Source organism: Ailuropoda melanoleuca, chromosome 20 (assembly GCF_002007445.2).
Source record: "Ailuropoda melanoleuca isolate Jingjing chromosome 20, ASM200744v2, whole genome shotgun sequence".
Lineage (NCBI taxonomy): Eukaryota > Metazoa > Chordata > Mammalia > Carnivora > Ursidae > Ailuropoda > Ailuropoda melanoleuca.
In genome coordinates this window covers 26,910,212-26,937,982 of record NC_048237.1, presented here as the reverse complement: position 1 = coordinate 26,937,982, position 27,771 = coordinate 26,910,212, and the positions used below count along the sequence as shown (strand labels likewise).

The 27,771-nt window shown below is 41.7% G+C and overlaps 1 protein-coding gene across 5 annotated transcripts in view; it reads right to left on the bottom strand.

Annotated features, from left to right (window-relative positions):
- Positions 1-27,771, bottom strand: part of GNG2 (G protein subunit gamma 2) — a 126,016-nt gene that overhangs the window by 12,932 nt on the left and 85,313 nt on the right. For all 5 annotated transcript variants that reach the window (XM_034648483.1, XM_019807225.2, XM_019807227.2 and 2 more), the window contains one exon: positions 13,377-13,496. In XM_034648483.1, coding sequence (XP_034504374.1) covers positions 13,377-13,463 — 87 coding nt within the window. In that variant the 5' untranslated portion in view covers positions 13,464-13,496. The remainder of the gene's footprint in view (positions 1-13,376; positions 13,497-27,771) is intronic.

Below are 27,771 nucleotides of genomic sequence, written 5' to 3'. Positions count from 1 at the left end.
GGAGTCAGCTGAAATATTGCCTCTTTATGTCTTTAATGACCACTTCATCCAATAATGACCTTCCTCATTCTGTTCTTTCTTCTCATTCTTTTCCTTTATAGAGAAACACTTCTCACAATTTATAATGACAACCGTTGTTTATTTGCTGTTTGATATTTGTCTTTCCCTTTAGGCACTATACCCTAGGAAGGCAAAAACCGTATCTGCTTTATCTACCACTGTATCACCAGTGCCAGACACATGGCAGACACTCAGATAATTGCTGAAGGAATTCTCAAACATAATCTTATTCAATTAATATTCTATTCAACTAATATTTACTGAATACCTTAAGCCAGGCTTAGGTCTGCATTCTTGGAATAATAAAGGAACAAAATACCAAAGACTCCTGTCCTTGCTGAACTTACATAATTTTCTAGACTTCTAATTCAGACTATGATGAAAAAAACACACACTAATTAAACTGGAAAAAATATAGGAACAAGTAGTTTATAAATGTTAGGCAACAGGCAGCACAGGACAGTGATCAGTGAGAGAAGGGAGATAACATAAGCCCCATGATTGTCCCAGCTGATTGTGTAATAAGGGTTTTTAGGCCATGGCACAGGGAAAGGCCACCACAACAGAGTTAAGCAATCTCCTTGAGTTGAGGAAAGAGTAACAGAGAAGAAAGAGCTACACAGACATAGAAAGAGGGTGAGAAGAAGTATGAGCTCTGGAGGCCTCCAGAGGATTCCTTTTGAGTCTTTAGCTGAATACGGATCAGCACATATGTGGGAGAAAACTGCTTGAGGCTGTGCAAAAATATTCAGAAAGGATGGGGCGCCTGAGTGGCACAGCGGTTAAGCGTCTGCCTTCGGCTCAGGGCGTGATCCCGGCGTTATGGGATCGAGCCCCACATCAGGCTCCTCCGTTATGAGCCTGCTTCTTCCTCTCCCACTCCCCCTGCTTGTGTTCCCTCTCTCACTGGCTGTCTCTATCTCTGTCAAATAAATAAATAAATAAAATATTAAAAAAAAATATTCAGAAAGGATCAAGTGGAACATCCCTGGTGATCACACAGGGCTGGAGTAGTTTGTGCCTCCATTGGCAGAGTAGAGCCCTATATGGGGGGTTGAGTAGAGCCCTATAAAGGGTATTGCTTCAGGAGTGGTGCCAAATTGGCCTAGGTTAAAAGCTGTTATGGATGCACCTGTCAAGGTTCAGTAGTAAGTCTGGAATAGATCAAAATGTTTCCAAGTAACTTAATTGCACCATAGAACAAAACCCCCAAATATTAAAAAGAATACAAAAAATTCTAGTATGCCACAATATCTAGAATCCAATAACAAAATTCAAGCACATAATTAAGTGGGAAAAAAATCTCTTCAATATAAGGAGAAAAATTAATACAAAGAAGAAGACCCAGAATTGGCACAGATGATAAAACTAATAGATAAGGATGTTGTTAAGATAGCTATTGTAAATACTGTCCATAAAATCAAGAAGGTAGAAGAAGATAAAAAGAGACATGGAAGATATTTAAAGAGCAAATCAAATCTCTGGAGATAAATAATACATTGGATGGAATTAGCAGCAGATTTAGACACTGAAGAAGAGATGAGTGAACTTGAAGACAATAATAGGAACTCTCCAAAATGAAGTACAGAGAGAAAATAGACTGAAAAAATATGAACAGAGCACCTAAGCTAAGGACCTGAAAACACATAGAATTGGGGTCTCTGAAGGACAGGAGAAAGGTTGTGGGTACAGAAGAAAGAAAAAACAATATCTGAAGACATAGTAGCTGAAAAGACTTAATGGTTGATGAAAACAACAAACCCACAGGTTCAAGCACCTCAACAAACCCCAGATGAAGAAACAAGAATCAAAATACACTGATGTACAGCATAATCAAATTGCCTATACAGTATTTGAATGGGAGAATGTAAAGAGAACAGAAAAGAAAGCATAATAGTTATAGAGAATGTTAGAAGGTAATAAGATTGATAAGATTGATAGATTGATCGATCGATTGATTTAGAGAGGGAGAGAGCAGGCAGGAGGGGCAGAGGGAGAGGGAGAGAATCTCAAGCAGGCTCCACACCCAGTGCAGAGCCCAACATAGGGCTCAATCTCACAACCCTGAGATCATGACCTGAGCCAAAATCAACCACCCTGGTGCCCCAGAGGGTAGTAAGTTTTATAAGGAAATGAAAAGTAGAACAGGGTAAAAGGGATTAAGAATGTGTGTGTGTAGGGGGGTGGGGAACAGATCACAATAGTTAGGCTTAAATGAGAAGGTAATTAACCTTTGGGTGAAAACTCACAGAATGAAGGGGAGGCACTGATTTGCATTGTAAAGGAGTACTCTGAATGCTCTGTGGAAAGCAGCAAGTACTTTGTGGGAGTCACGGGTCGAAGCAGAGACTGCCCTGGAGACTACTGACATAATCCAAGAGAGAGATGGCAGTGTGAGGTGGTATAATTCTGGATAAACAGTATTTGAATGTAGAATCACCAGGAATTTATGATGGACTGGAGAAAGGGTATGAATACAAAAGAACTCTTAAGGCTAACTCTTAAAGTTTTTGGACTGAACAAATAGACAAAGCTGTTCTCATTTCAGCTGGTGAAAGCTGCAGGGAGACGTTTTGGGGGTGATATCAGGAATACAGTTTAAGTTTGAAATTAAAATATCTGTTAGTGAGATATACAATGCTGGAGTTTGAGAAAGATGTAGACTAGAGCTATAAATTTGGGAATCAAGGCCATATAGGAAGTACATAAAGCCTTGGGAATGAACAAGATCACCAAGAGAGTATATTTAGAAAGAAAAGAGAAGGACAAGTACTGAACCCTGGAACGCTTCAATGTAAGAAGCTGGGGACCCTAAGAGGAGCCAGAAAAGGAAATTTAGATATAGGCACCTGTGAGAGTAGGGACTGTTGAGAGCCAAATGCTGAAGAAAATGCTTCAAGGCAGAAGGAATCATCAACCACGACAAATGCTGCCAGTAGGTCAAGTACGATGAAATGGAGAACTGGCTATTAGTTTTAGCTATCTGCAGTCATCAGCAGCCTTGGTGAGAGAAGGTTCAAGAGAATGGTGAGAGTGAAAGCCTCACTAGAATGGGTTTATGAACAAATGGGGCCTCCTCCTTCTTCTTTATTAACAATTTAGTCTTAAAGGGATTGGGTGAGACCAAGCAAAGTGGCCTCCACACTAGGTCAGGGGCCCATGGTGGGAGGTCAGAGCTTGAGCCGGGCAAGAACAGCATCTCTACAGAGGATAGCCTGGTGAGGAGTGTAGGAGCCTGAGTGGGATGTGAGTGCATCCATGTCAGGAGGAGAGGTCGTGGAATGGGACGTTGGTTCCCTACAGGAGAGTTGGCCAAATAAGGACCAGGGGAGCTAGGATCCTCATTGTCAGTGAAGGGAGTTACAAATATGGGAAGTAGAAAGCTAGAATATACTCTGTGGTGTAGGACAGGACCTGGTGGTGTTGGTGTGAACTCATGGTTACATATACACAGATACAAAGATAAAGAAATAAATAGGCATGTAGAGTATTCGCAAACTCTGTCCACTGAGAGGAACCTGGAGCAGCAACACTTCAAACACTTCAGCAGTGAGAACAACTAATATCCCAATTTTCACTTCTAAATACTGTTCTCAAAGGAACTAGTGCTCTTAGAGAAAAAGGGTGATTCCAGGGTTGGGGCAGGGAAATAATAAGAGGACCCTACACCATCTTTTTGTGCCAAGCACTAAGGAAGCACTCAAGGAAAGACAGAGTCATGTCAGAAGGACATAGTACAATGTGGTCCATATATACAATGGAATATTACTCAGCCATCAGAAAGAATGATTACCCAACATTTGCAGTAACATGGGCGGGACTGGAGGAGATTATGCTAAGTGAAATAAGTCAAGCAGAGAAAGACAATTATCATATGGTTTCACTCATTTATGGAACATAAGAAATAGCAGGGAGATCAGTAGGAGAAGGAAGGGAAGATTGAAAGGGGGTGGAAACAGAAGGGGGAATGAACCACAAGAGACTATGTACTCTGGGAAACAAACTGAGGGCTTCAGAGGGGAGAGGGATGGGGGATTGGGATAGGCCGGTGATGGGTATTAAGGAGGGCACAAATCGCATGGAGAACTGGGTGTTATACACAAATAATGAATCATGGAACACTACATCAAAAACTAAGGATGTACTGTATGGCGACTAACATAATAAAAAAATTTAAAAAATAGTAAAAAAAAAAAAGACATAGTAGCTACCTTTTTAGTCTGTGCCAATTAAAACATCAAAATAAATGATGATAGTAGCAGATTATAAACCACCAAATAAAAGAGGAAGCCATGAGTCTATAACAATATAATTAAATAAGTTTTTAAAAATAGAACGTTTGATGAGGAGTGGGATAGTGAATATAGTCTCAAGGTCCGTCTCCCAAGATCCAAATATTTATTAACTACAAAAGACAAAAGAAGAACTTTACATGAAAATACTGGAAGATAACACCTTAATTAAGTAATTGAAGTTAACATCACCAGTAAGTGACAATTTGAAATCATATGCCACTGATAAAATATAATGAAACAAATATCTCCATCAATTCTATATTAATGTTCCCATCTTGTTACTTGAATTTAATCATAAGGAGTTATCTGACAAACCCAACTTGAGTGGTATTCTACAAAATGAATGGCCCATAACCTTCAAAAGTGTCAAGGCCATGGAAGTCAAGGAACTCTGTGGACAGGACAACTACATGCAACACATGATTCTGAACTGGGTTCTTTTACTCAAAGGGATATTATTAGGGGCGGCTGGGTAGTGCAGTCGTTAAGCATCTGCCTTCAGCTCAGGGCGTGATCCTGGCGTTCTGGGATCGAGCCCCACATCAGGCTCCTCTGCTGGGAGCCTGCTTCTTCCTCTCCCACTCCCCCTGCTTGTGTTCCCTCTCTCGCTGGCTGCCTCTCTGTCAAATAAATAAATAAAATCTTTAAAACAAAACAAAACAAAAAAACCAAAGGGATATTACTAGGGTATTTGCAATACTTAAATGGGGTCTGGGGATTAAAAAGCAGTAACATATCAGGGTTAACCTCCTCATTCTGATGACTGCATTATGATTATGTAGAAGAATGTTTTTACTTACAGGAAACACACGCTAAAGTATTTGGTGGTGATGGGGCAACTGATGAGAACTTATTTTCAAATGGTTCAGGGGAAAAATTCTTTGTATTGCATTTGCAACCTTATTGTACCTTTGAGATTATTTCCAGAGTAAAAATAATTTTTCAAAAGAAAGGGAAAAAAGCCATTAGAGATAGTGAATATAGATAACTTTTTCAAGAAGTTCTACAAAGCAGAGCAAACAAATGAGGCAGTTGCTGGAAGAGGAAGTGGGCGATTCAGAGAAAAAAATAAAATTTTATTTAAGATGCAGAAATAACACTATGTTTGTACACTGATGGAAATGATGACATAGAGAACCAAAACTGATGATTCAGGATGGACAGGTGGTGGAGTGTGACTTTGGATTATGGAGATGAGATCTGACGCACATGTGAAGGAATTATATTTGATAAGAGAGTGGATCTCAGATTGACCATCGCTGAAACCCAACTATCCAGCAACCTCTCCAAACTAGACTGGGCCTGAGAACCTGGAAGTAAAGAAACGGTGAATGGAGAGTCCCAATAGAGGCCACCAAACTATGATTTTAGGCTCTGAAAAAATAAGAACCTACTCTAGGCAGACATCCTGACGGCTCTGAGAAGCAGTTATCAGGATAAAAATCAGACCTCAGAATTTAAACAGTATGTCAGGATATAGTTCTGCCTTCATTACATTCTGAAATGAAGACACATTTTAAAATTGATGTTGCAAAATTCTTGCAAGCCATCAGGCAAAGAAATAAGCACTGACAGGTGGTCACTGCCTATATGTGTGGGAAGTCACATGTGTGTTAAGGGAATCAGTTAACTAAGTCCTTCAGCTGAGTTGCCTACGTTAAAGGCACCACCAGGGTTGACTTTAATTTAATTTGTTGCTTAAAAGGACCTCAAAATCTGTGCTGGGATGGAGGCTTGAAATGGGAAGTTCACTGTCTGTCATGGGCCTGGTGAGGTAGCTGAAGGCAAAAGAAACCGCCAAACCTCTGGGAAGAGATAGAATTTCCAAACTAGGAGAGATTGGTCTGACATTTGTCTAGAAAGGTCTTTTGCTCAGGTCAAAAGCAACTGGCTATTTTAAAGTCTTCATTTTTCTTTGAATTGTTAATATGTAATTCAAGTAAGAAAAAATGAAAACATCCAGCTTAAACACTAGTGAGTGCAGAAGAAACCTTAGGATTCTTTGACATGCCTTGGAGCCAGACTGAAAATATGAGAGGTGCTATGGACAGCAAGATTACTAATGTTGGGAAGGAAAAGCAGCAAGTTGCCATGATGTCTCATATCATCATGGTGCCTGCATCACTGCTGATGGCCAAAACTGAGTCTAAAGGATCTTTCCTGGGTGTCAAGAGCAGCCAGGATCAAACGTGTGATACTAGAGGAAGTAAAATTGTATGAATAGATATTGATTATTTTTTATTTATACAATAATGAGTAAATCTTCTAAGTAGTCTTCCCCTCCCCTCTCCTCCAAGGTGGTATGTAAACTAATGGTATATCAACAGGATTTTTCTAAAAAAGGAAATAGGATAAAATTTTTGAAATTAGTAACTTCAAAAGAATCTAAAAAGTACATTATATTTAATTTACTCTATTTAATAAAAAAAGAAAGACATTCAAAGTGTCATCCGAAATAGTTGTATTTTTAAGAAGGGAGACTTCATCTGCCCTGAAAACTGGGCTATTCAGAAAAATTCATTTCCGAGGGATTTCAAATTATCAAGGTTGAACAGTACTACTACTAAAGCTCCTAGACACAATGCATAAAGCTAAGTGTATTCACGGTGCTTAATAAATGTCTACTGAATTTTTAAAAGTTATACCAACTCTCATAAAAATGAAGTGTCAAGCTCAGTTACTAATGTATGTGTGAATGCAATTGTAATTTTTTTGTTTCATTTTCAGCAAATTGAATAAATTAGGACTGGCCAACTGTGAATATGACCCTTTCCTCTTTACGTCCTTTGACATACTATACTGATTTTATTATCCCTAAAAATACTCTCAACTGGCCTATAAGGAGGATAGTATCTCATTCTTCCTAATAAATGAAATGCAAGCATTTTTAAACAAAAGCTTTATATATTTATTTGAGAGAGAGTGAGTGAGTGAGTGAGTGGCAGGAGGAGCAGAGGGAGAGAATCTTCAAGCAGACGCCCCACTGAGCATGAAGCTGGGTGCAGGACTCAATCTCACCACCCATGAGATCATGACCTGAACTGAAACCAAGAGTCAGACACTCAGCCGACTGACCCCCCAGGTACCCCGCAAATGCAAGCATTTTCAGGAAGAGATGTTAAAACTTTCATTTCAAATTCTGGAAAAATACTTCAAAAGTCCCAAACCCAGGATATGAGTCCCCTCTCTACTACCAAAGATGATGTCTAACTGGTCCATTTCTCACTACCGTTTTCTGTGAAGTTCAATTCCAATCTTTTATGAGTCAATCATCAAAAAGATGATTCAATCATTAAAACATTTGTGTTTATTTAATAATTTATACATATTTGTCAGTTATGAATCAGTTTGTTTTTATGTTGAACTGTTTTAAAAAGAAAGTATACAATAAACGCTGGCTACTTATAATCAAACACAAATCATGAAACTAGTTATCTGTCCTCTCTTCATTTTTGTATTTCAATGAATTTTCTCCTATGGCCAGTTTTTTTAAAAGATTTATTTATTTTTCCAGGGGAAGAGGAGAGGGGCAGAGAGAAAGGGAGAGAGAATCCTCAAGCAGACTCCCCACTGAATGCAGAGCCCAACGCAGGGCTTGGTCCCAGGACCCTGAGATCATGACCTAAGCCGAAATCAAAAGCTGGACCCTTAAACGACTGAGCCACCCAGGCGCCCCTATGACCACAGTTTTATTTGGCCAATTATATTCATGCTTGCAATTTCCCAAACCATAAATGTCATTGGAAATGTCATGTGAAACATAGCTCCTGATGTCCTGTTACATGACACTCTAAGTACATGAACTTCAAGCTATCCACTAAAAAAAGTTTCTTGAATGCCTTACCCCAGCACCCTGAAGGATACAGAGAAGTAAATGACATGATCTTTGAGGACTGTGTATTCTAATTGGAAAAATGTACTTGATGAAAATGAAACCAATTAGTAAATATGGTCAGAACGGCAAGGGATTCATGGACAAGTGGGGACTGGAGCTGACCCCTAATGGGGGAGTACGATTTGGATAGGATCTTAGTTGGTTCAGGCTTCTGTAACAAAATACTGCAGACTGGGTGCATTAGAAACAACAGATATTTATTTCTGGAGACTGGAAAGTCTAAGATTCAGGTGTTGGCAGATTCGGTGTCTGGTGGGGGTCACTTCCTGGTGCACAGATGTCTTCTCACTATTACCTTGTATGGTGGCAGGGATGAGGGATCTCCCTGGGGTCTCTCTTATAGGGGTACTAATCCTATTCATGAGGGCTCACCCTCCTGAACAAATCATCTTCCAAAGGCCCCACCTCCAAATACCATTATATTGGGGGTTAGGATTTCAACAAATGAATTTTTGGGGGGGATGGGGGGGAGACAACCATTAAGTCTGTAGTAGATAGGAAAAGAATGAGGGGAAGGGCATTCTCGCTGAGGGACTCAGAGTAACCAGAGAGGTGGGAATTTACATAGCATATTCTTGGGATAATAAAGGGAACAAGTTGGAAAGGTTTATTAGGAATATTTGGGAGCAATGAGAAATAAATTTGACATTTTTATGTGGGGTCAATTTATGGAGCATCCAATTCGTTAAGAAGCAGTCATTTCACCCATGCTTCTGGCCTTGGCTTTCTTTTGTTCTTACATCTACATCATTCTTCATGATGCTAACGATGCCCTCTGTCAAAGAGCGTCTTTCCAGCTTACAATGATTCTCACTCCTCCTTAACTATCCAACCCTTTCCCACTCATAGGGGTGGGTTAATTCCTAGGAGCAATGTTTGTGCAATGTGGTTTGATTCTAATGTCCGTTGATTGAACTGCAGATGCTTCGCTCTTACTAGAACAGAGATACCATTCTAGCAATATACACTTGAGACTAAAAGGAACTGAATCGATCTATCTCTTTCTTCATGGAGCTGGAAGTGACACGAGATCCTGGTAGTTGTGGGCAGTCATCACGTCTGCCACATGGAACAGGCAGCTGAGAAATCTATTCTTCCTGGGAAAAGAGAGAGGCAGATGCACAGAGCGAGGCAGGGGCACGTAACAGAGCTCTCCTGGTTTCTGACCGTCTTCCAGCTCTTATTTCTACTGCTTACCCAGCTACATTTCTGCTCTTGGAATCTGAGACACACTGTATCTTTTATAATCAATCCCCTCTTCCTGCTTAAGCGAACTTGGGCTAGGCTTCTATTATTAGAAACCCAACGAGCCCTAATAGAGTGGTGAATAAATAGATTTACTGAACCCTGCTGTCCTTTGCTTTTGGACATGCTCTCTCAACTTGTGCTCTAAGGACAAGCTTCCTTTCATCTGTCTTTGCTCCACATCAGTGTGACTATATTGCTGTCTCATATATCTGAGTGTCACAGTCTCTACGCCCCTCTCTGTCCCTGTCCCTAGATCCCTTCCCAGCTTCCTTTGATTTCTCTTTACTTTCTGTCCTTGAATGAAATGCTAACAAATACAGAAAGGCTGGAAGTATAATTTATATATGCCTGAGGCTTATGAACAGATAATGGGTTCATTAGCTCAATTCTCCTGGGATCTGTGATGCAGAGGGATAGGACACAAGAAGGTTTAAAAATGAATACGCTACTCAGATTCTCTCACAGTACAGCTTCTCTCTGCAGCCCGAGTTATGCTGGGAGGCACAGGAGGCACACAGCCACCCCTGCTGATGGGACTCTCAAAGCTCCAGTGCCAGCCCAGCCCTGCCCTGCCCCCCGCTTCTCATGGCCTCAGTCACAGTGGGCTCTGCCAGACGTATATAACACCACGGCCGCCCTATAGGGCTTGAAGAGGTCACTACTCTGACTGCAGAATCACACACATGGGATCTTCAGAGAGAAGCCCTTTCTTGCTGACAGGATCATGCAGGGAAAGTAGGTGGAGAAGACTAAGTGCTCAGAAGCCTTTGAAGGGACTCCTAAAGGCAAATAACCAAGCCCTACACCAGCTAGCTCAAAACTCTGTCAACACAGTTGCAGTTTAGCCAACAGCTTGAACTAAAAATAATCTGCCACTTCGCCACAGCATGCCTGCCTGTCTCCAACGTGCAGGACAAATGCTGAATGACACGCTGCTGCGGTATTTCCAACAACATGAGGTCTCACGACGTAGCAAGGGTCCAGAGATTTGGATGTGAAGATCACCTAGAAAGATCACCACCTAGCACTCAGGTTGTTCGATGAACGCTTTCTCTCTTACAGTGGTGATGCCTTTGGTGTCTTCAGTAGAAGGGAGTCAGGGTGTGGTGCTGCCTTCTTTCTGATGATATCTGGTGATTATGCTTCTTGGATATCTTATTTATGTGATAGGTCTTGTTCATATTTTTTGTAACCCCCTCCTAGACTAGGAGATCCCTGAGGGCAAGAGCCATGTCTTCATCTTTGTCTATCTCCGTACCTCTAGGACCTAACAAGGCCTAGCCATTTAAAAAGTTGTCAATAAAATATTTATTGGATAAAAGACTAAATGAACAACTGAAAATTGGTAAAAATCCAACCTAATGATGAGGGTCTGGGAAAGCTTCTCAAAGGATGTAATGATTGATCTGAGTCTTCACAGAGTGGCCAGAGTTTAAAGCAGAAGGATAGAAAGGAGGCGCATGTTCCAGGCATTTGAAATTTTCATCAAGGGCATCCGAAGTGGCTCAGAATGGCAGGTGGGCAAAAAGAAGGGGACGAAGCTAAGAAGAGGGGCAGAGGCCAGAAGGACCTTGCATACTCTGCTAAAGAGTTTGAATTTTATTTTACAGGTGATGGGAAGCATGAAAAGATTTTCTGTGGGAGAGGAACATAATGAGATTTTCTTAGAGAAGATTTTCTTTGGTGGCACTGTGGAGGGTAATTGATGGCAGGATGGAGAACGGTTGAGATGGATTGCAGGGATCAACTAGGAGCCCCCCGCAGTCAGTAATTCAGGTGAGGCAGGATGGAGGTCTGACTTATGGCTGGAAAGGCCTATTTCTGTCCTCTTCCTCCCACTGCCAGCTTTTCATCACCTCCAACACCATCACATCCTCCTTCAGGAGCCAGATCTGAGGATGCTGAGGAGTAACACAAAATGCCAACCACAACAGTGCTTCACAAATACCTTCATCTTAGTTGAGCCACCCTGAAAGGCAAAGTGACATTTTCCAGAAGGTCCATAGGCAGAAGCTTCCTCCCTCCCCACCTCTCCCAAAGAAGCACTAAATGACACTTTTTGATGCCACGGTCCTTGAGCCACCTCACTTCTTGCAGCATGTTCTGTGCCCACCTTCTGCACTGTACTTTTTCAGCAAGGGAGTGAAAAAGAAGAGGCAAAGAGGAGAAGAGGAAGGTGTTGTAAAGGAGCAAGGCAGATGGTGAGGACCCTGTATTTATCTCATTCATGAATAAGAAGAGTTAAAGCTGTTGAAAGAAGAGAAGTTGTTTACACGGCCTCACTATCAGAACTCAAAAAAGATGAGGACAGACAGATGCCTGCGGATATTTGCACAGCTTATTTATGAAGGAAGATCATTTTTCCCTTCACTCTCTAGCCCATATCTGATGGGAGTTAGAAAGAGCAAACCCCAGGTGCCTGGCTGGCTCAGTAGAGCACGTGACTCTTGACCTCAGGGTCATGAGTTCAAGCCCCACATCAGATGTGGAGCCTACTTAAATTAAAAAAGAAAAAGGAGGAGGAGAAGCAAATCTTTTCCCCTAGGTTCTTTTTTTTTTTTTAACGATTTTATTTATTTATTTGAGAGAGAGACCGAACGAGCATGAGCAGGTGGGAGGAGCAGAGGGAGAGAGAGAGGGAGAAGCAGACTAACTGATGAGCAGGGAGCCCGACTCAGGACTTGACTCCAGGGCGCTGGGATCATGACCTGAGCCAAAGGCAGACAGTTAACCCACTGAGCCACCCAGGTGCCCCTCCCCTAGGTTCTTTACCTTGGCTATACATTGAAACTAACTGATAATTAAAAACAAAACGCAATAAACCAAACCTGATGCCTGAATCATACCCCAAGAGATTCTAATTTAATTGGTCTAGAGTGTGGTCTTGGAATTGATCTTTTCAGAGTTCCCTGGGTAATCTGAAAGTACAGGTGGGCAGAGAACCACTGTTCTAGACTGGGGGTGAGCAAAGTTTTTTGTAAAAGGCCAGAGAGTAAATATTTTATGTTCTGTAGGCCACATGGTCTCTCTTGCAAGGACTCTGCTCTGCTGCTGTAGTGAGAAAGTAGCCATAGACCATATGTACATGAATGGCTATGTTCTAATAAAACCCTGATCTGACTCATGAGCCTTAATTTATTGACCTTTGCTCTAGAAGATACTCCAAAGCTTGGGTGGGTTGTTCAGGTTGCTAACTCTGGTATGGAGAAAACAGGAAAAATATTCTAGTTTAAAAAGAATTTGGCATTTGGATGAATGTTCTAGCTTTATTTTAATAAAATGAGATATGTTTCTGAGTTCCATTTGATAAAATACTTTCATTAACCCACTATGCTGTTTGACTTCTTAGGGAGACCATGTGTGATTTTTGTGTTTTGAAGGAAAAAAAAATCCAATAAATTATTAAAAAGAAGATAATTACAACCTGCAGTGGTGAAGAGAAAGATTAATCATGACGGATAGACACTTAAACTTAGAACCTAAACCAAGACAGAAAAACTAAAACCCAAATGAAAAGACAGTCTCTACAGAGTCAGGGAGGCCAGCTGGTGACCTGGTAAGTTTTGTGTGTTCTCCAATTTCCTTGGCTAGAATTCAACCATGAGCTTGTTTCTCATTTGTCTGTTTTGCTGTTATTGTTTTGTTTTGAATTCTACGTGGAGAACCAGTTTTAATTTATGCTGTCATTATATTCTGCAGAAATCTGGAGAAGGCAAAGACACATTAGAAAAATGAACTTTTTGCCCAATTATTAAGCTTCTCTCCTGCCCTCGCTGCTTTCATCACTCTCTAGGGAAGGGGAGTCAAGTGACAGATCGCTGCAAATCACGCTCCTTATAATCAAGGCTGGAAGATCTGTGTGGTTACGTGGTCCTCACCTTTATCCTATCGATGTTGGCTTCCATCTTCAGCTGTTCTACCAGCTTCCTGGCTTGTGCTATGCTGGCGGTGTTGTTGCTGGCCATTGGAATGCTGGGCGGGGGGGGGTTTCAGATACACTAGGAAAGAACACAGGAAGAAAGAATGCATCAGGGAATTCAGGAGCTGCCAAACGTGCAGGCTCATCATTACGGAGGAACTTCGAAAGAGCAGCTGCGGTCTGGCCTGCCTCTCCCAGCCCTCTACGTCCCCAGTCCAGCACTGAGTCTGACTGCAGGCAGACCAGGAGATGAGGTGTGCTTTTCCAAACATCCCCCACCCCACCCCAACACACACACACCTCTCTGTACTTCTATCCCTTCTTCAGGGAAAAACAATGAAGAATGTTTACCAAATCAGTTAGACTAAGATGTGCTGCTGAATTAAGAAAGTAAGTCATTAAATTTATCTTAATGTATGAAATGAGCTCAAAATGGTAAGGGTGACAGTATGCATTATAACTGTCGTTATGTTTCAGGTACTACTATTGTCAGATACACTGTTTAAGTGCCCTCAGAGGATGAAGAATGAAAGGCAAGCAGAGAGGAGTGGAAATTAAATAATCTTTTAGGACTAAAGACACCAAGTTTACAATGTTCTCCTGATGGGCTCCAACACCAACCTTCTAGTTAACTGTAACCACCTCAGTCTATCATACTGCCGAGACACTGCCTAGGATGTGTGGCTTTTCAGTGTTGTTTATCCAGCATTTTTAAAAAATAGCCATTTCTCTCCATTCTATTTGAAACATGGATAGACAGAACTATTTACTTAACTCACAATTCTTCACCTGTAATGTCAAGGGGGAAGGACTGCCATGTCTAAATTGTTAATTACATCAGTGAGCTCACCAGCAGAATTCTGTATTTAGTATAACGGACTTATTACTTTTATAAATCTGGAAATGGAACACAAATGTTTAGAGAGTGGAATTCTGTACTTATGTAAATTATGAGGTAGTTTCTTTGCCTCTGGCTTTGCCACATCTCCTCCCCATCCTTTCCCCTACCACCTTCAAATCCTATACCAATTTCATTTCTCTTCTAATTCTTTCTTGACCCACCATCTCAATTTACTTTCGTTGTTCATTTCGGAAATACCCTATTTTATTTTTGGTGCCCATTTCCTTCACATTCTGATCAGGTCTCGCTCCATGTCAAGGTGCCATATGCTATTTCAGGACTGTCTGTGTAAATGCACCCTTTGAGGTCACTGACACCCAACAGTGAAGCAATGTCTGAGAGCGGCAATTTAGCTGGAGTGCATGACCCAAGAAATGAGAGGCATTAAAGCCTTGCTTTAGTCAACAGTTGAATCTCGTTCTGAAGACATATTAAAAACCGTGACTTCTGCTAGCTTTGGGGAATATTTTTATCCAGGGGTAAAGTAAAACCAGGCTACCATGTCAAAAAGGAAAGAAGACACATAGAAAACCTGGGGAAGGAAATATAACCCATAGTAAGTTCAACACAAGACTGTTACTTATTCAGTAAAATCAAAAAACAATTTTTAATTACCAAAAAAGCATAAATATGTAAGTTATCTTCTTCGGTTCTTATATCTTGTTCTTCAAAACAAAAGAAGAAATTATGTATAACTCTCTGTAAACAAAGCGGTCCCTTCACAGTGAGTGTTATTTTATAAAGAATACTGCAAAATCAGCCACCCCAACAGCATTTACAGTATAACTGGAAGATAATTAACTGTTCCCTCAACTTATTTCCAAAGGCATCAGAGACAATAAAATGGAGAGGAAGGCTGAAGGGATTTTGAAGCCACAAAGATCTCTGAGCTCTACTTTCATATGCTTGAAGATCAGTGGAGAGATCTTTATGTAAAAACAACAACAACAAAAAAAACCAAGAAGAGGCTTTAACAACTATGATTTCATCAGCATAATTGGGGACCCAATCATCTCAGCCCCACAGGGAAATTATATGTCCCCAAATTGAACAAAAATCTAACACCCTTGCAAAACGTCACAGGACCAAGATGGAATCTTGACTTACCCAGAAGGGTAGCCTAACGCTTTCATTCATCCAAAGTTGGAAGTAGTCATGATCTACAAGACCCTGGACACAGTTCTGTGAACGTAACATTTCTTCCAAACTAGAATTTATCGCACTAGAATACAGATTATCACAGAATTACCGAATCCTCATTGGGCCTGAGGGAGTTTTGGGCATCTGCCCAGCTATTCATCTGTCCTTGAATCTAAACCAGATCAGACCTATGTCAGAAACCATAGCTTGCCTCCAAATACCACTTCTCCTCCTCTTCATTAGTAATAACAATGTTTTTTTTTTTTTTTCTTTTTAACAGAGACCACAAGAACTCTGAATTTCAGCTGGGCATACTTTACTGAAATACACATTCTTTAGCCTCCCTTGCAGGTCGGTACAGTTATATGACCAAGTTTTGGCCAATGAGGTATAAGCAGAAGTGCCCTTGAAAGGAGGGGGGTGTGCTCTTTGCCTCCCTTTCCTCCTGATGCTGGCCTGGAAGACAGTCTTGTTGACCACAGTGCTCCACCTGGAACCTTTAGGTTTATACTCCAGGGTGAGCAGGAAGGATGTAGGTGTGTCCTGACACTGCAGAGCCCCCATGGCAGCTGTGAACTGGCTATCGTCTCTGTGAGGAGAAATAAGTACCTACTTTGTTTACACCACCATTATTCAGAGTATTTCTGCCATTGGACAACAGACCTGCCACAAACTGAGTAATTGACCCATTATTTTGAGTATCTAGGAAAATCTATGTTCTAATGTCTGTTCATGTTCCCGGGAAAGGTGTGGCTGTCCCAAGGAGACTCAGATAGAAAGTGTATGAGTTTTCTATTGCTACCATATCATATTACTACAAATGCAGGAGCTTAAACAATAGAAATTTATTATCTTACAGTTCTGGAGGTCAGAAGTCTGAAATAGGTCTCACTGGGCTAAAATGAAGGTACCAGCAGGGCTGTATTCCTTCTGGGGTCTGTAAGGGAAAATCTGTTTCCTTGCCTCTCCCTAGCTTCTGGGGGCTACTGGCATTCCTTGGCTCTTGGCCCTATTCCTCATTTTCAAAGCCAGCAAAGGTGAGCTGAGTTATTCTTGTATCACATCACTCTGACGTCTTCTGTTGTCATATCCCCTTCTGACTCTGCTCCCTTTTTCCCCTTTTAAGAACCTTGCAACTCTACTCCCCCCCTCCCCATAACCCAGGACAATCTCCTTATCTGTAGGTCAGCTGACTAGCAACCTTAATTCCATCTGTAACCTTAATTGCCCTTTGCCATGTAACATGACAGAGACACATGTTCCAGGAATAGAGGCATGGAAATCTCTGGGGGACTTCATTCTACCTACCATGGAAGAAGACCTCTGCACAGGCAGAAAAGGAAGTGGGGAGATGGGGGCTGAGATGGAAAAAGACAAGGAGAGGCGCAGGATGCAAGTCTAGAAATGCTGGGGAGAGAAAACATTTGAAACTGAAATGGACTGAGCAGAAAAAGTAAACACAGGCTGTGGTTTTAGTTTTAGGAAGCTACATCCTCAATGTTCTAGTTTTACTATATGGCTCAAAAGAATATAGTGTCACCTACTAGGGATTTACCCCAAAGCCACAAATGTGGTGAGCCGAAGGGGCACCTGCACCCTGATGTTTATAGCAGCAATGTCCACAGTAGCACATGATGGAAAGAGCCCAGATGTCCATTGACAGATGAATGGATGAAGATGTGGTATATATATACAATGGAAGACTACTCAGCCATCAAAAAAGAAAAATGAAATCTTGCCATTTGCAATGTGTGGATGGAACTAGAGGGTATTATGCTAAGCAAAATAAGTCAATCAGAGAAAGACAATTATCATATGATCTCACTGATATGTGGAATTTAAGGAACAAAACAGAGGATCATAGGGGAAGACAGGAAAAAATTAAACAAGATGAAACCAGAGAGGGAGACAAACCATAAGAAACTCTTAATCATAGGAAACAAACTGAGGGTTGCTGGAAGGGAGAGGGCGGGGGGATGGGGTAACTGGGTGATGGGCATTAAGGAGGGCATGTGATGTAATGAGCACTGGGTGTTATATAAGACTAATGAATCACTGACCTACCTCTGAAACTAATAATACATTATATGTTAATTAATTGAATTTAAATTTTAAAAAATCTAGTGTCTTATTATTTATTTTTTAAAAGATTTATTTCTTTATTTGAGAAAGAGAGAGGGCAAGAGAGAGAGAGAGCACCCAAGCATGAGCAGGAGGGGCAGAGGGAGAAGAAAAGAGAATTCAGACTCCATGCTGAGCACAGAGCCCGACTCGGGGCTCAATCCCAGGACCCGAGATCATGACCTGAGCCAAAACCAAGAGCAGAACACCTAACCGACTGTGCTACCCAGGCACCCCAAACTTTTAGAATCACTTTGTGGATCTTCTTTTTCACATCCAGCTGCTTTCCCGTAAAATCCTCCTCCTGAAGACTGAAAGTGCTATAGATTCCTAGACCACTGTTCCAAAGAGATATGTGTTTTCCTAAAAAGTGGCTATGGTAAATAAGAAAAGTTAGCCTGTCTTCTAAGCTTGAGGTATTTGGACAATGCATCACATACACGCACACCCATGTGCACATACTCAGAACGCTTTTCATCTTATAAAACTGAAACTCTGTATCTAATAAATGTAAGTCCCACTCTCTCCTGTCTCAGCCCTAGAAACCACCTTCTACTTTCTATGATTTTGGCTACTCTAGGTATCTCGTAGAAGTGGAATCATACAGTATTTCTCTTTTTATGATTGGCTTATTTCACTGAGTGTAATGTCCTCAAGGTTCATCTATGTTGTAGCGTGTGTTAGAATCTCCTTCCTTTTTAAGGCTGAATAATATTCCACTCCATGTATATACCACATTTTGCTTATCCATTCATCTGTTGAGAGACACTTCATTGCTTCCATGTTTTAGCTACTGTGAATAATACTCCTGTGAACATGGGTGTACAAATATCTCTTCAAGACCCTACTTTCAATTATTTTGGGTGTACACCTAGAAGTGGAATTGCTGGCTCATACGGTAAACCTATTTTTAACTTTATGAGGAACAGCCATCCTGATTTTAGTAGCAGCTATGACGTTTTACATTCCCACCAAAGTGCACAAGGGATCTAATTTCTCATCTTCCCAACACTATTTTCCATTTTTGCTTTGTTTTGTTTTGTTTGGTAGCAGTCATCTTAATGGGTGTGAGGTGGGATCTCACTGTGGTTTTGATTTGCATTCCCTAATAATTAGTGATGTTAAGCATCTTTTCATGTATGTATCGACCATTTGTATATCTCCTTTGGAGAAATACCTATTCAGGTCCTTTGCCCATTTAAAAAAAATATTTTATTATTTTTAAGTCATCTCCACACCCAATGTGGGGCTCAAACCCACAACCCTGAGATCAAGAGTAGCACGCTCCACCAACTGGGCCAGCCAGGCGCCCCCTGCCTTTGCCTGTTTTTTTGAATCATGTTTTTTGTTGTTGAGTTTTAGCTTTCTCTATATTCTGGATATTAATCTCTTCTCAGATATATGGGGTTTGGAAACATTTTCTCTCATTCCATAGATTGCCTTTCACTCTGTTAATAGTGTGCTTTGATGCACGAGACTCTTTAATTTTCATGAAGTCCAATTTTCTTTTGTTGCCTGTGCCTCTGGTGTCATAACCAAGAAATCACTGCCAAATCCGATGTTGTGAAGTTTCTGCCCTATGTTTCCTTCTGAGAGTTTTATAGTTTTAGCTCTTACGTTTAGGTCTTTGATGCACTTTGAGTTAATTTTTGTATATGGTGTTCGATAAGGGTTCAACTTCATTCTTTTGCATGTGGATATCTAGTTTTCCCAGCACCATTTGTCGGAAAGATTGTCTTTTCCAAGTTGAATGGTCTTGTCACTCTTGTTGAAAATCATTTAACTGTTTATGTGAGGGTTTATTTCTGGGCTCTCTAGTCCTAAGTTAATTCTATTCTAAGTCCCTAAATATTTTATTATTTTTGACACAATTGTCAAATGGAATTGTTTCCTTAATATCCTTTCCAGATTGTTCATTGTTAGTGGATATAAGTGCTACATCACAGATTCCTAATGGGGGAGACAAACCTTTTGTCTTTTGTCCCTACCTGAGCCGAGAGCGATTGCATGCAATGAGAAGTACTGTTGAGAAAAGGGTGTTGCACCTTGTGAACATATGGGGCCAAGAGAAGGTGTTGACAGAGTCCTGTTAGGTGTTTAGGCAGAAGCATAGATGCATATCAGATATCCTTTGCTAATGTTCCTGTTTCATTTTACATCTGACAGAAACTGGGCAGACATTATTTTAAGAGGGAAGGAAATGGTTTGAATATACCAACCACTGAAATAGCTAAAAGAAAAAGTAAAATTCTCCTGAAAAGATCACGTAGACAAAGCTTTAAAACACACACACACCTTTTAAAAAACAAATAACAAAACCTTTTAGTCAAAAAGAGAGGGTGATTAATTTCTATACACCACTCCCCACTCACTCCATCCGCTAGTCTTTGGAATGCCTTGCGATACACCATAGTTAACCTTTGCAGGGGCCCAGCCTGGCCCTGGAACCATCAGAGGCTCACCTCAAAGATGCACCCAGCTGTGGACTCTATAGAAATCAGTGGGGCAGAGGGAAATAGAGCCAGAGTCTGGTTCTCCTGGGGAGACTCTGGATTCCTGAGCTCACTTCTGGAACCTCAAATCATCTCTGGGAATCAGCTGGGGTGATGATCAAAGGTTAGTGGTGCTGGAGTGACACTGTTCAGTCCAGCAAGCCGTCTTCAGCCCAGCAACTGGTAGCCCCTCTCAAGTACTGAAACGGGTGGTTACACATCTCCGAATGTGAATCGGAGAACTATACTGCTGCAGATTAATTCTTTCAGAATTCCATAGCCAAGATATCTTTTCAAAATTCTAACAATCTACCCTCTGGAAATTCCAAATGGGATTCAATCTATTCTCCAAGCCCCACACTAGACCCACGGGTTGTGGTTCTCAACCAGGGGAAGTGCCACCCCTTAGGAAGCATTTGGAAATGTGCGTGGGTGGCCTGGGTTATAACAATAATTAGGGGTGCTAATGGCATTTAGAGAGTGGAGGCAGAAACTCTACTGCCCTGTGGAGTGCCAGCAACAGTGAATTATACTGCTCTCAGCCCCTCAATGAGAAAGGACGCCAAAAAAAATAGCCACAGATCCATGCATGAAAAATATGCTCAAAGAAAGTACTCCACAAGGAAAGGTTCAAGTAAATTGGCTTTTATATTATGTCTTAGGATCCCTATTATCTTCCCAGGGATGAATAAGTGTTAAGTGCCCATAATTCTCATTAGCATCATTATGCTTTATGGATATTTAGTCCCTGCTTATTTAAAAGAGAGCACCATCTCTTGCAATGTGCTGGTGGAATGAGATTATGCTGGGTCATATCTGTCAGTGAGCAAAAAGAATACAAACAACCAAAGCTCCTAGAACAATTATAGAGCTTGTGTGAGAGAGATGGGTAGGACTCTGGGAGAATGTCCTAATTATCCCACCTGAATTCCAAGCCCGAAAATAATACAGAAGGCATTTTATTCTTTTCACTGATGAGAGGAGCCTCCCTCCCCCCACCCCAAACATGAGAGATAGGCTTGTTATAGAATAATAACCATTAGATGAGTTTTCTTTTTCTAAAAATACATCCAGCATTTTCATTTCTTTCAGGAGGAACTCTTCTGTTAAGAAACCATACATTTTCTTGTCATTTAGGCTTGGGAGTAAACATACAACTCCTAATTTCTGTGGCACAAAGATAAATAAATGTTTTGATAATAAGACCTTTGCCTCAGAGAGTATAGGTTAATTGTGGAGGATGCCATTCTTTTCCGGTTCTAGTGGTGTTTTTAAGCACAGCATCCAGTCTTCGTTATGGCCTTTTTCATTTTAATTACAACTGTGTGTTTCTCAGGACTGTGTTTTGATATTTGCAGTTGATGCTAACGGGGCTTGATTTACTTGTTTTATATATTTACAGGTTAGGATGACACTGGCAATAAAACAAACAATTCCTGGTCTAGAAAACAAATCAGAGGTTTACAGTCTCCCAAGCACTTGATGATATCTTTATTATTCTCATTCGTCAGTCAGTGAGCCATATCGTTGGCGAGCAGTTATTAGCTACTTTTGAATTAGAGGACCAATTCTAACAATTTCAATTTACAGCTCTTCAGAGCCTCTCCAATTAGTCACCTGGGTAAATGTCTTTGTTAACTGTTCAGCCTTCAACACAAGTTTGGCTTGGTCGTTTTGCCCCACTCATTTTTTGTTGTTGTTTTTGTTTTTTGGATCCCTACGCTAATTTATTCTGTAGCAAGTAAGAACACCATCATCAAATCGACGGGAGTATATAGACAGAGTCCAGGGAAGGGCTTTCACAGTCAGAACGCAAGTGAATTTCTGAGTTGTGGCTGCAATGTGAGTCGAATAATAATTGTAAAAACAGCCTGCCTGCTTTCAGGGTACTTTTTTTGTGAGATATCTCTGCCTATTACCAGTTGGCCACTTTGACCTGAAAATACCAAAATAGCACATTTCCATCTCTACTAATCAGCAAACACTAATTTCTTTTTGGTTCTTCCACCACTGGGGATATTTTAAATCAATAGAGGATTTATTTGTGAAGCTTGTTGCTTCTCCCTCAACACTTTCAAAGCCCCAGAGTGTCAGGGCTGGAATCCACTTCACATGCTCACTCTTTCCCAATCCTGTGTTTCAACAATTGGAGCTGTCACAAAGGTATCTTTTGGGTGTCACAATGTCCTGGTTTCCTCACTTGCCTTGGCTCATTTTTGAGCAGCCCTGTGGAGGCTGCAGGTGGCAAATAAAAAGGAGATGAAAATGGGGAGGAGGTTGTCAGGGAAGGGGTAGGATAACCGATGTCCACACAGACTTTGGCATGGAAGCACTTGGGGATAGAAGGTACGAAAAACGATATTGAACTCCAGAGGGCGCTGGTTAGTATTTGACTAGGGGAGGGGACGGGGAGGAGAGCCAGAGAGGGGAGGAGAGCCAGGGGAAGGGAGAGGAGGCACAGGAAGATAACCTCCCCTGTGGAGATGCAGGGAGTTCGTGAGCATCCCGAAAGCAGAAAGCAAGACCGCACAATGCTGGCTAAGGATGGATTTGTAAACAAGACAAAACAGGAGTCTTCCCAGCACCTTCCCCCTCCTTCTCTCTCCCCTCCCCATCTTTCAGTGCTTCTCATTTCTGGGAATTTGATTTTACAGGCCAAAAGCTCTGTTCCTTTACCAGACGACCAGGAACTTGTACTAAAAATGAATATGAGCTTATAAACCAAGGGCTTGCCATGTGCCAGGCCCTGGGCCAAGTTCCTGTTTAATCCTCACAACCCTGGGGACATAAGCACCGCATCCCTAGCTAGAGGAAGCCAAGGTTTGGATTAAGTCAGAATATTAGAGAGATGGGTGTTTCTAAAGCAAGCCCCCACCAGGGAAAGATGTTCTTCCAACCCTTCTCAATTCACATTTTTAGATGCAGCAGACTGATCCTAATCTGGGGACTGTGGTATATGTTTGGCTGTTTCACAAACATAAGAGCAATTTTTACAGTCTTTGTAGCTACAGACAGAGCTAATGGGAATGAGATCTGGTGCAGAAGTTGTACCAAACAAAAATGCTATGGGGCCAATGGGGAAGAACATGAAGCAAGAGAACAACATATCAACTTAAACTCTACCCTGGATGATTTCCATGTGGTTTCGCTGGGACGTTGCCACTTACCAAATGGGAGAAAGACAAGATTGTGTCTGATTTCCCTCAAATCAGCATGGGAGCCGTCTATGCTGTGTAGGTGGAGAGTAAGACACAACACAGCTTCCCTGACTTACTTGGGTGCCAGAAACCATTATTTGAAATGACAGCTCTCTGCTTTCCAGTAAACTGCTGTTATTGAAACAACATCTCTGTGAGATGCAGCCTTCTGCTTGGAAAGAGCATCACTGGCTAGCTGCTTTAACCACCTTGACAAAAACATAGCCCTTGAAAAATGCTGGTCATGGGTTTCACAGATTTTGTAAAATGAAACAGGAACGAACAGACGATGCTGCAACTTACAAAGGACACGTGAGCTTTAGTCTTTATCTGAGCCTTGGATAATGCAAATGGCTGTATCTACAAACGGGAGCTGGCATTCTTAAATGTTAGATGGGCTTTGTTCCTCAAAGGCAAAGAGACTCATATTTTGTATGGTATATATTGGATTTTCTTTAAAAAAAAAAAAAAAAAAAAGGAAGCCTCGACCATGAACCAGTAGGGTTCCAACAAAAGAGAAATAACGAGCTTGTTTCCATAGAAATGGCTCTGTTAACCTACTGATGTCTAATGTTCCACAACAGCAGGCAAGGGGGGCCTGATAGGCAGAGGCCTTCTGCCTCCTTGTAGGAAATTATTTATTGGTTAATTAATTTCTCTAAAAAAAACACTGCTTCAATTCTAAATCCTCGGTGGATCTCAAGCCTTAGGCAAACCCTGGAGTTCAGGGAGACTAGCCTGCCTGAGATTCCTTGCCTTTGCTCAAATGGACCCTTAGGCTCACAAAATGATAACGCCTGAAATCCTTTGGCTGAGCTCCTCCATGCAGCTCCCCAGTAAGAACAGGTCCCCCTCCACTGAAGTTTGTTATCACCGTGTTGTCTGGGGATATTTCCTGTGATGTGATTGACAGGTGGTACACGAGTAGAAAAACAGGTACTAGGAGACAGTAGACCTGAATTCTGGCCCATTCTGACATTCCTAGCTGTTTTTCTTTTTTTTAGTGGGAAAATCACTTAATCTTTCTGGGCCTCAGGAGCTCAGCTGGATTGCAGGACTGCATCAGTGTGCCTAATGTTGTGACAACACATTATGAAGTACGGAGTGCTCTGGAAGGAACAGGCACGAACAGGAAATGACCACCACCCTTTATTGAGCAGCTACTGAGCACCGTAACCTAGAAACATTACATACATAAACTCCAATCTTCACAAAAAGGAACATGGAAAAGGAGTCAGGGACTAAGAAAGGCAAAGGGAAAAACCTAGGATTATGACCAACTGTGCCTCTATTAACCAGGACCTTTTGGGGGGGAAGGTGGGTAAATCTTTACACATCCAATTTTGAAATTTCTAATTTGCATTGACGACTTCTTGAAGAGATGGTGATTATTCGAAAATCCATTGTGATTTAAAATTCGTAAACAAGGATTTATTAAGTGCTTACTGTGTGTGACTCAGAAGCATGTGCACGTGTTAAACATAGTAAGTTTCTACGGAAACCAGCCACGAAGTGGATGTGAGAACCCTGTGGGCTCCCTCAATAATTCTAAGAAGGCCCTGCTATCTTTCACCGGTATCTTCTGGAGGGAAAGGCTCACGTCCACCTACAGCATTTGTAAGGGTTTCCTGTGGGTACAGAATAAACTTGCAAGCCAAGCACCTGAGGTTAATTGTCTTCTGCTTCCTCCTCGGGTCTATTTCCTGTGTGTCAAGGCCCGCAGAGCACTTGTGCACACACAGCAGCTTTTCCATCAAAATCTACAGGGCCTGCTGCCGCCCCACATCACCAGCCCTAACATTCAGCCAAAAAAGCCTGTTCTCTGTTCTCCCAACACAGCCCGTGCTCGAGGCAGCCACGATTTCACCGTACCGCGCATTCCCTCACGCGCACCTATATCTTGCAGCCAGGCCCTGGCCTCTCTTCCTCTGAGAACCCTTCCTCAGCAACTACCTACCCCAGCGACCTCCCCGGTCCCTCAAATTCATACCAACCCAGGAGACCGTGCTAGTAGAAACCAAGCCATTTCTCTGGCCTTTTAAAAAATCCTGCACACTGACAGCTATTATTAATCATTAGTATTTTGTCCGGGCTTCCTCCCATAAATATTTATTACACCTCTCCTTCTATCTCCAAAGTTGCCCTGTTTGTCTGTCTTCACTGGTTGAACAGGCCAAGCCAGGCTTCACCCCAGGCTCTTCGCACTTGCTGTTTCCCCTGCCTGCCGAGCTGCACTGCCCTGGCCATTAGTGCCCACGGCTGCTGCTTTTTCCTTTGAGCCCACAGTTCAAACGCCAGGTCCCCTGATTACACTCTCTAATAAAGTGCCCCGTCTAGCCCGTCATTCTTCTAGCACAGCACCCTGTTTGTTTTCAGTGCATTATAATCATCTGAAGTTACTGCATTCTTATATCATAAGAGCAAACAGCTTGCTGTGTTCACAGTAGGTGCTCGATAAATACGTATTAAATGAATGAAAGTCCTCCATACAGCACCCTCAGCACCCAGTCTTACGAGTAAGCAGATGCTTCAGTAGCTGGCTACTCTAGAGGGTGAGCACCTGGAGCACGGAATCATCCATGCCCCCCACTGCAGGCCCACCAAACATGGCTCCTCAATACAGGCTGCTAACTGTGGCTTTTGGTCCGTAGCAAATGGGTTTATGGAGCATTTCCTTAAAAGGGCACCTCCCAGGCTCTTGATCTCATCTCATCTTTAAGTATCCCCATATAATCGGGGCAAAAGATAAGCTTGTGGCTTGTACTTTCTTCCCTCTCTTCATTTCCTGGCTACTGCCAAGAAAGGGACAGAACCTCAGGTAAATGCATACAATGCGGGTTGTTTTTGGCAACATATAAATCATCAGTAACTTTCCCCAGTTGCAAAGTTACACAAACACACTGTGAAAGTGTAAACATCAGTCTGAATGCTGAAAGATCCTTTGTCGCCTTGGCCTCACCTTCCCCCCTCACCTCCACCAAGCGGTGACCACGGCCTCAGGCAGAAACCCAGTGTGAGGCCACAGCCCTGGCTCCCTTTTCTTAGTTCAGTGTCAGGGACAGCAAGGAGCACATTGGTCTCCAGCTGACTTTTTAAAATATTTTTAAATATTAAAAAATAAATATTAAAAAATTTGTAACCTTAAAAGAATTTCAATATGTAAAAGAAATACACAGCCATTATTGGAAAACTGAAAAACACAGATTCAGAAAACAATACCTCCCCTATAATCTACCAAATGAACTTTGCCAGTCATTTTTCAAGCGCCTCTCCCCAACTTGGAATGCTTACTTTTTGGATGTGTGGTATCATGTTGGGAAGATAATATTAACTAATATACATAATCATTTTCTGGGCCCTGCATCATGCTGACTTTCTGAGACGTTTTCCCATTGTGCATACTGTAAGTTTTATTCATTCCCCCCATATCCATAAGAGAATGAAGTGATTTTAGTGTTTCCCTATTACTCAACTGTCACATTCGATACCGTCTTTTAAGGCTATTATACATCTCTGACATGTAGCGCAGAGCCATTTTTTATTCTTCTAAACAATATTGTTTTTAACAACTACTGCTCTAAGTGCATAAAATAAATTGCCCTGCCGATAGATATCTCTTTGATTATAAAGACTGAGTAGAGGACAAACGTAAGAAATTAAAGGTGAAGGCACAGGTAACCCTTTCTTTTACTTTATCACTAAGTAAGGACACAGACAACTCTTGCCCACACTGATTACCCTGCAAGTCCCCTGGACTGGAGGGGAAGAGACTCAAGAAGGGGACCCTTCTCCACAGCACAGCTGTTTACTTGCCATTTCTGGAAGGTAAAGGGATTTGTCTGAAATGTTGACCTGAGGACCAGGAGACCATCTTACAGATAGTTTTTTTTAAAGTCAGGTTTATCAGGATATAATTCACATACATTAAAATTCAACCATTTACAGCATGCCGATGAAAGGGTTTGACAAATGTGTGCGTGTAATCCTGAAACCACCTCAAAACTGCACACACTATTTTCAGGAGCTACTTGGCTACTTTGCTCACTTTCCTCCTTTCCTAGCCTGGCCTCACAGAATGCATACCTTTGAGATCAGTCCCCAGGTACCAAGAGCAGTTCCAAGAAAGCAAAGTGTGTGAACTTGACTGACCTTCCTTAACATGGATTGTACAGAGGTGTGAAATCTCAGAGCTTGGCAGGAGCCAGAAGTTATCTTGCAGGACCATCTATCCAAAACAAATCCTTTTTTTACAATCACTGATTTAATATACTTTAATCACTTGTGACACAGGTCTCAAAAATACCTCTGAATGTCTGGAACGCGTGGCTGGCACTGTGTTTTATTTAACAACTTTAGTTCTGTTTTGGCAGCCCCTGGGGGTTCATGGCAGGAAGGCCTCTCCAGGGTGAAGGGTGAGGATTTTTCTAGGAATGAGCAAGTGAAAATAATGGCTCCAAAATAGCTCCTCTGCAAATGTATGCCACTAACTCTTAAAGAGAGGCT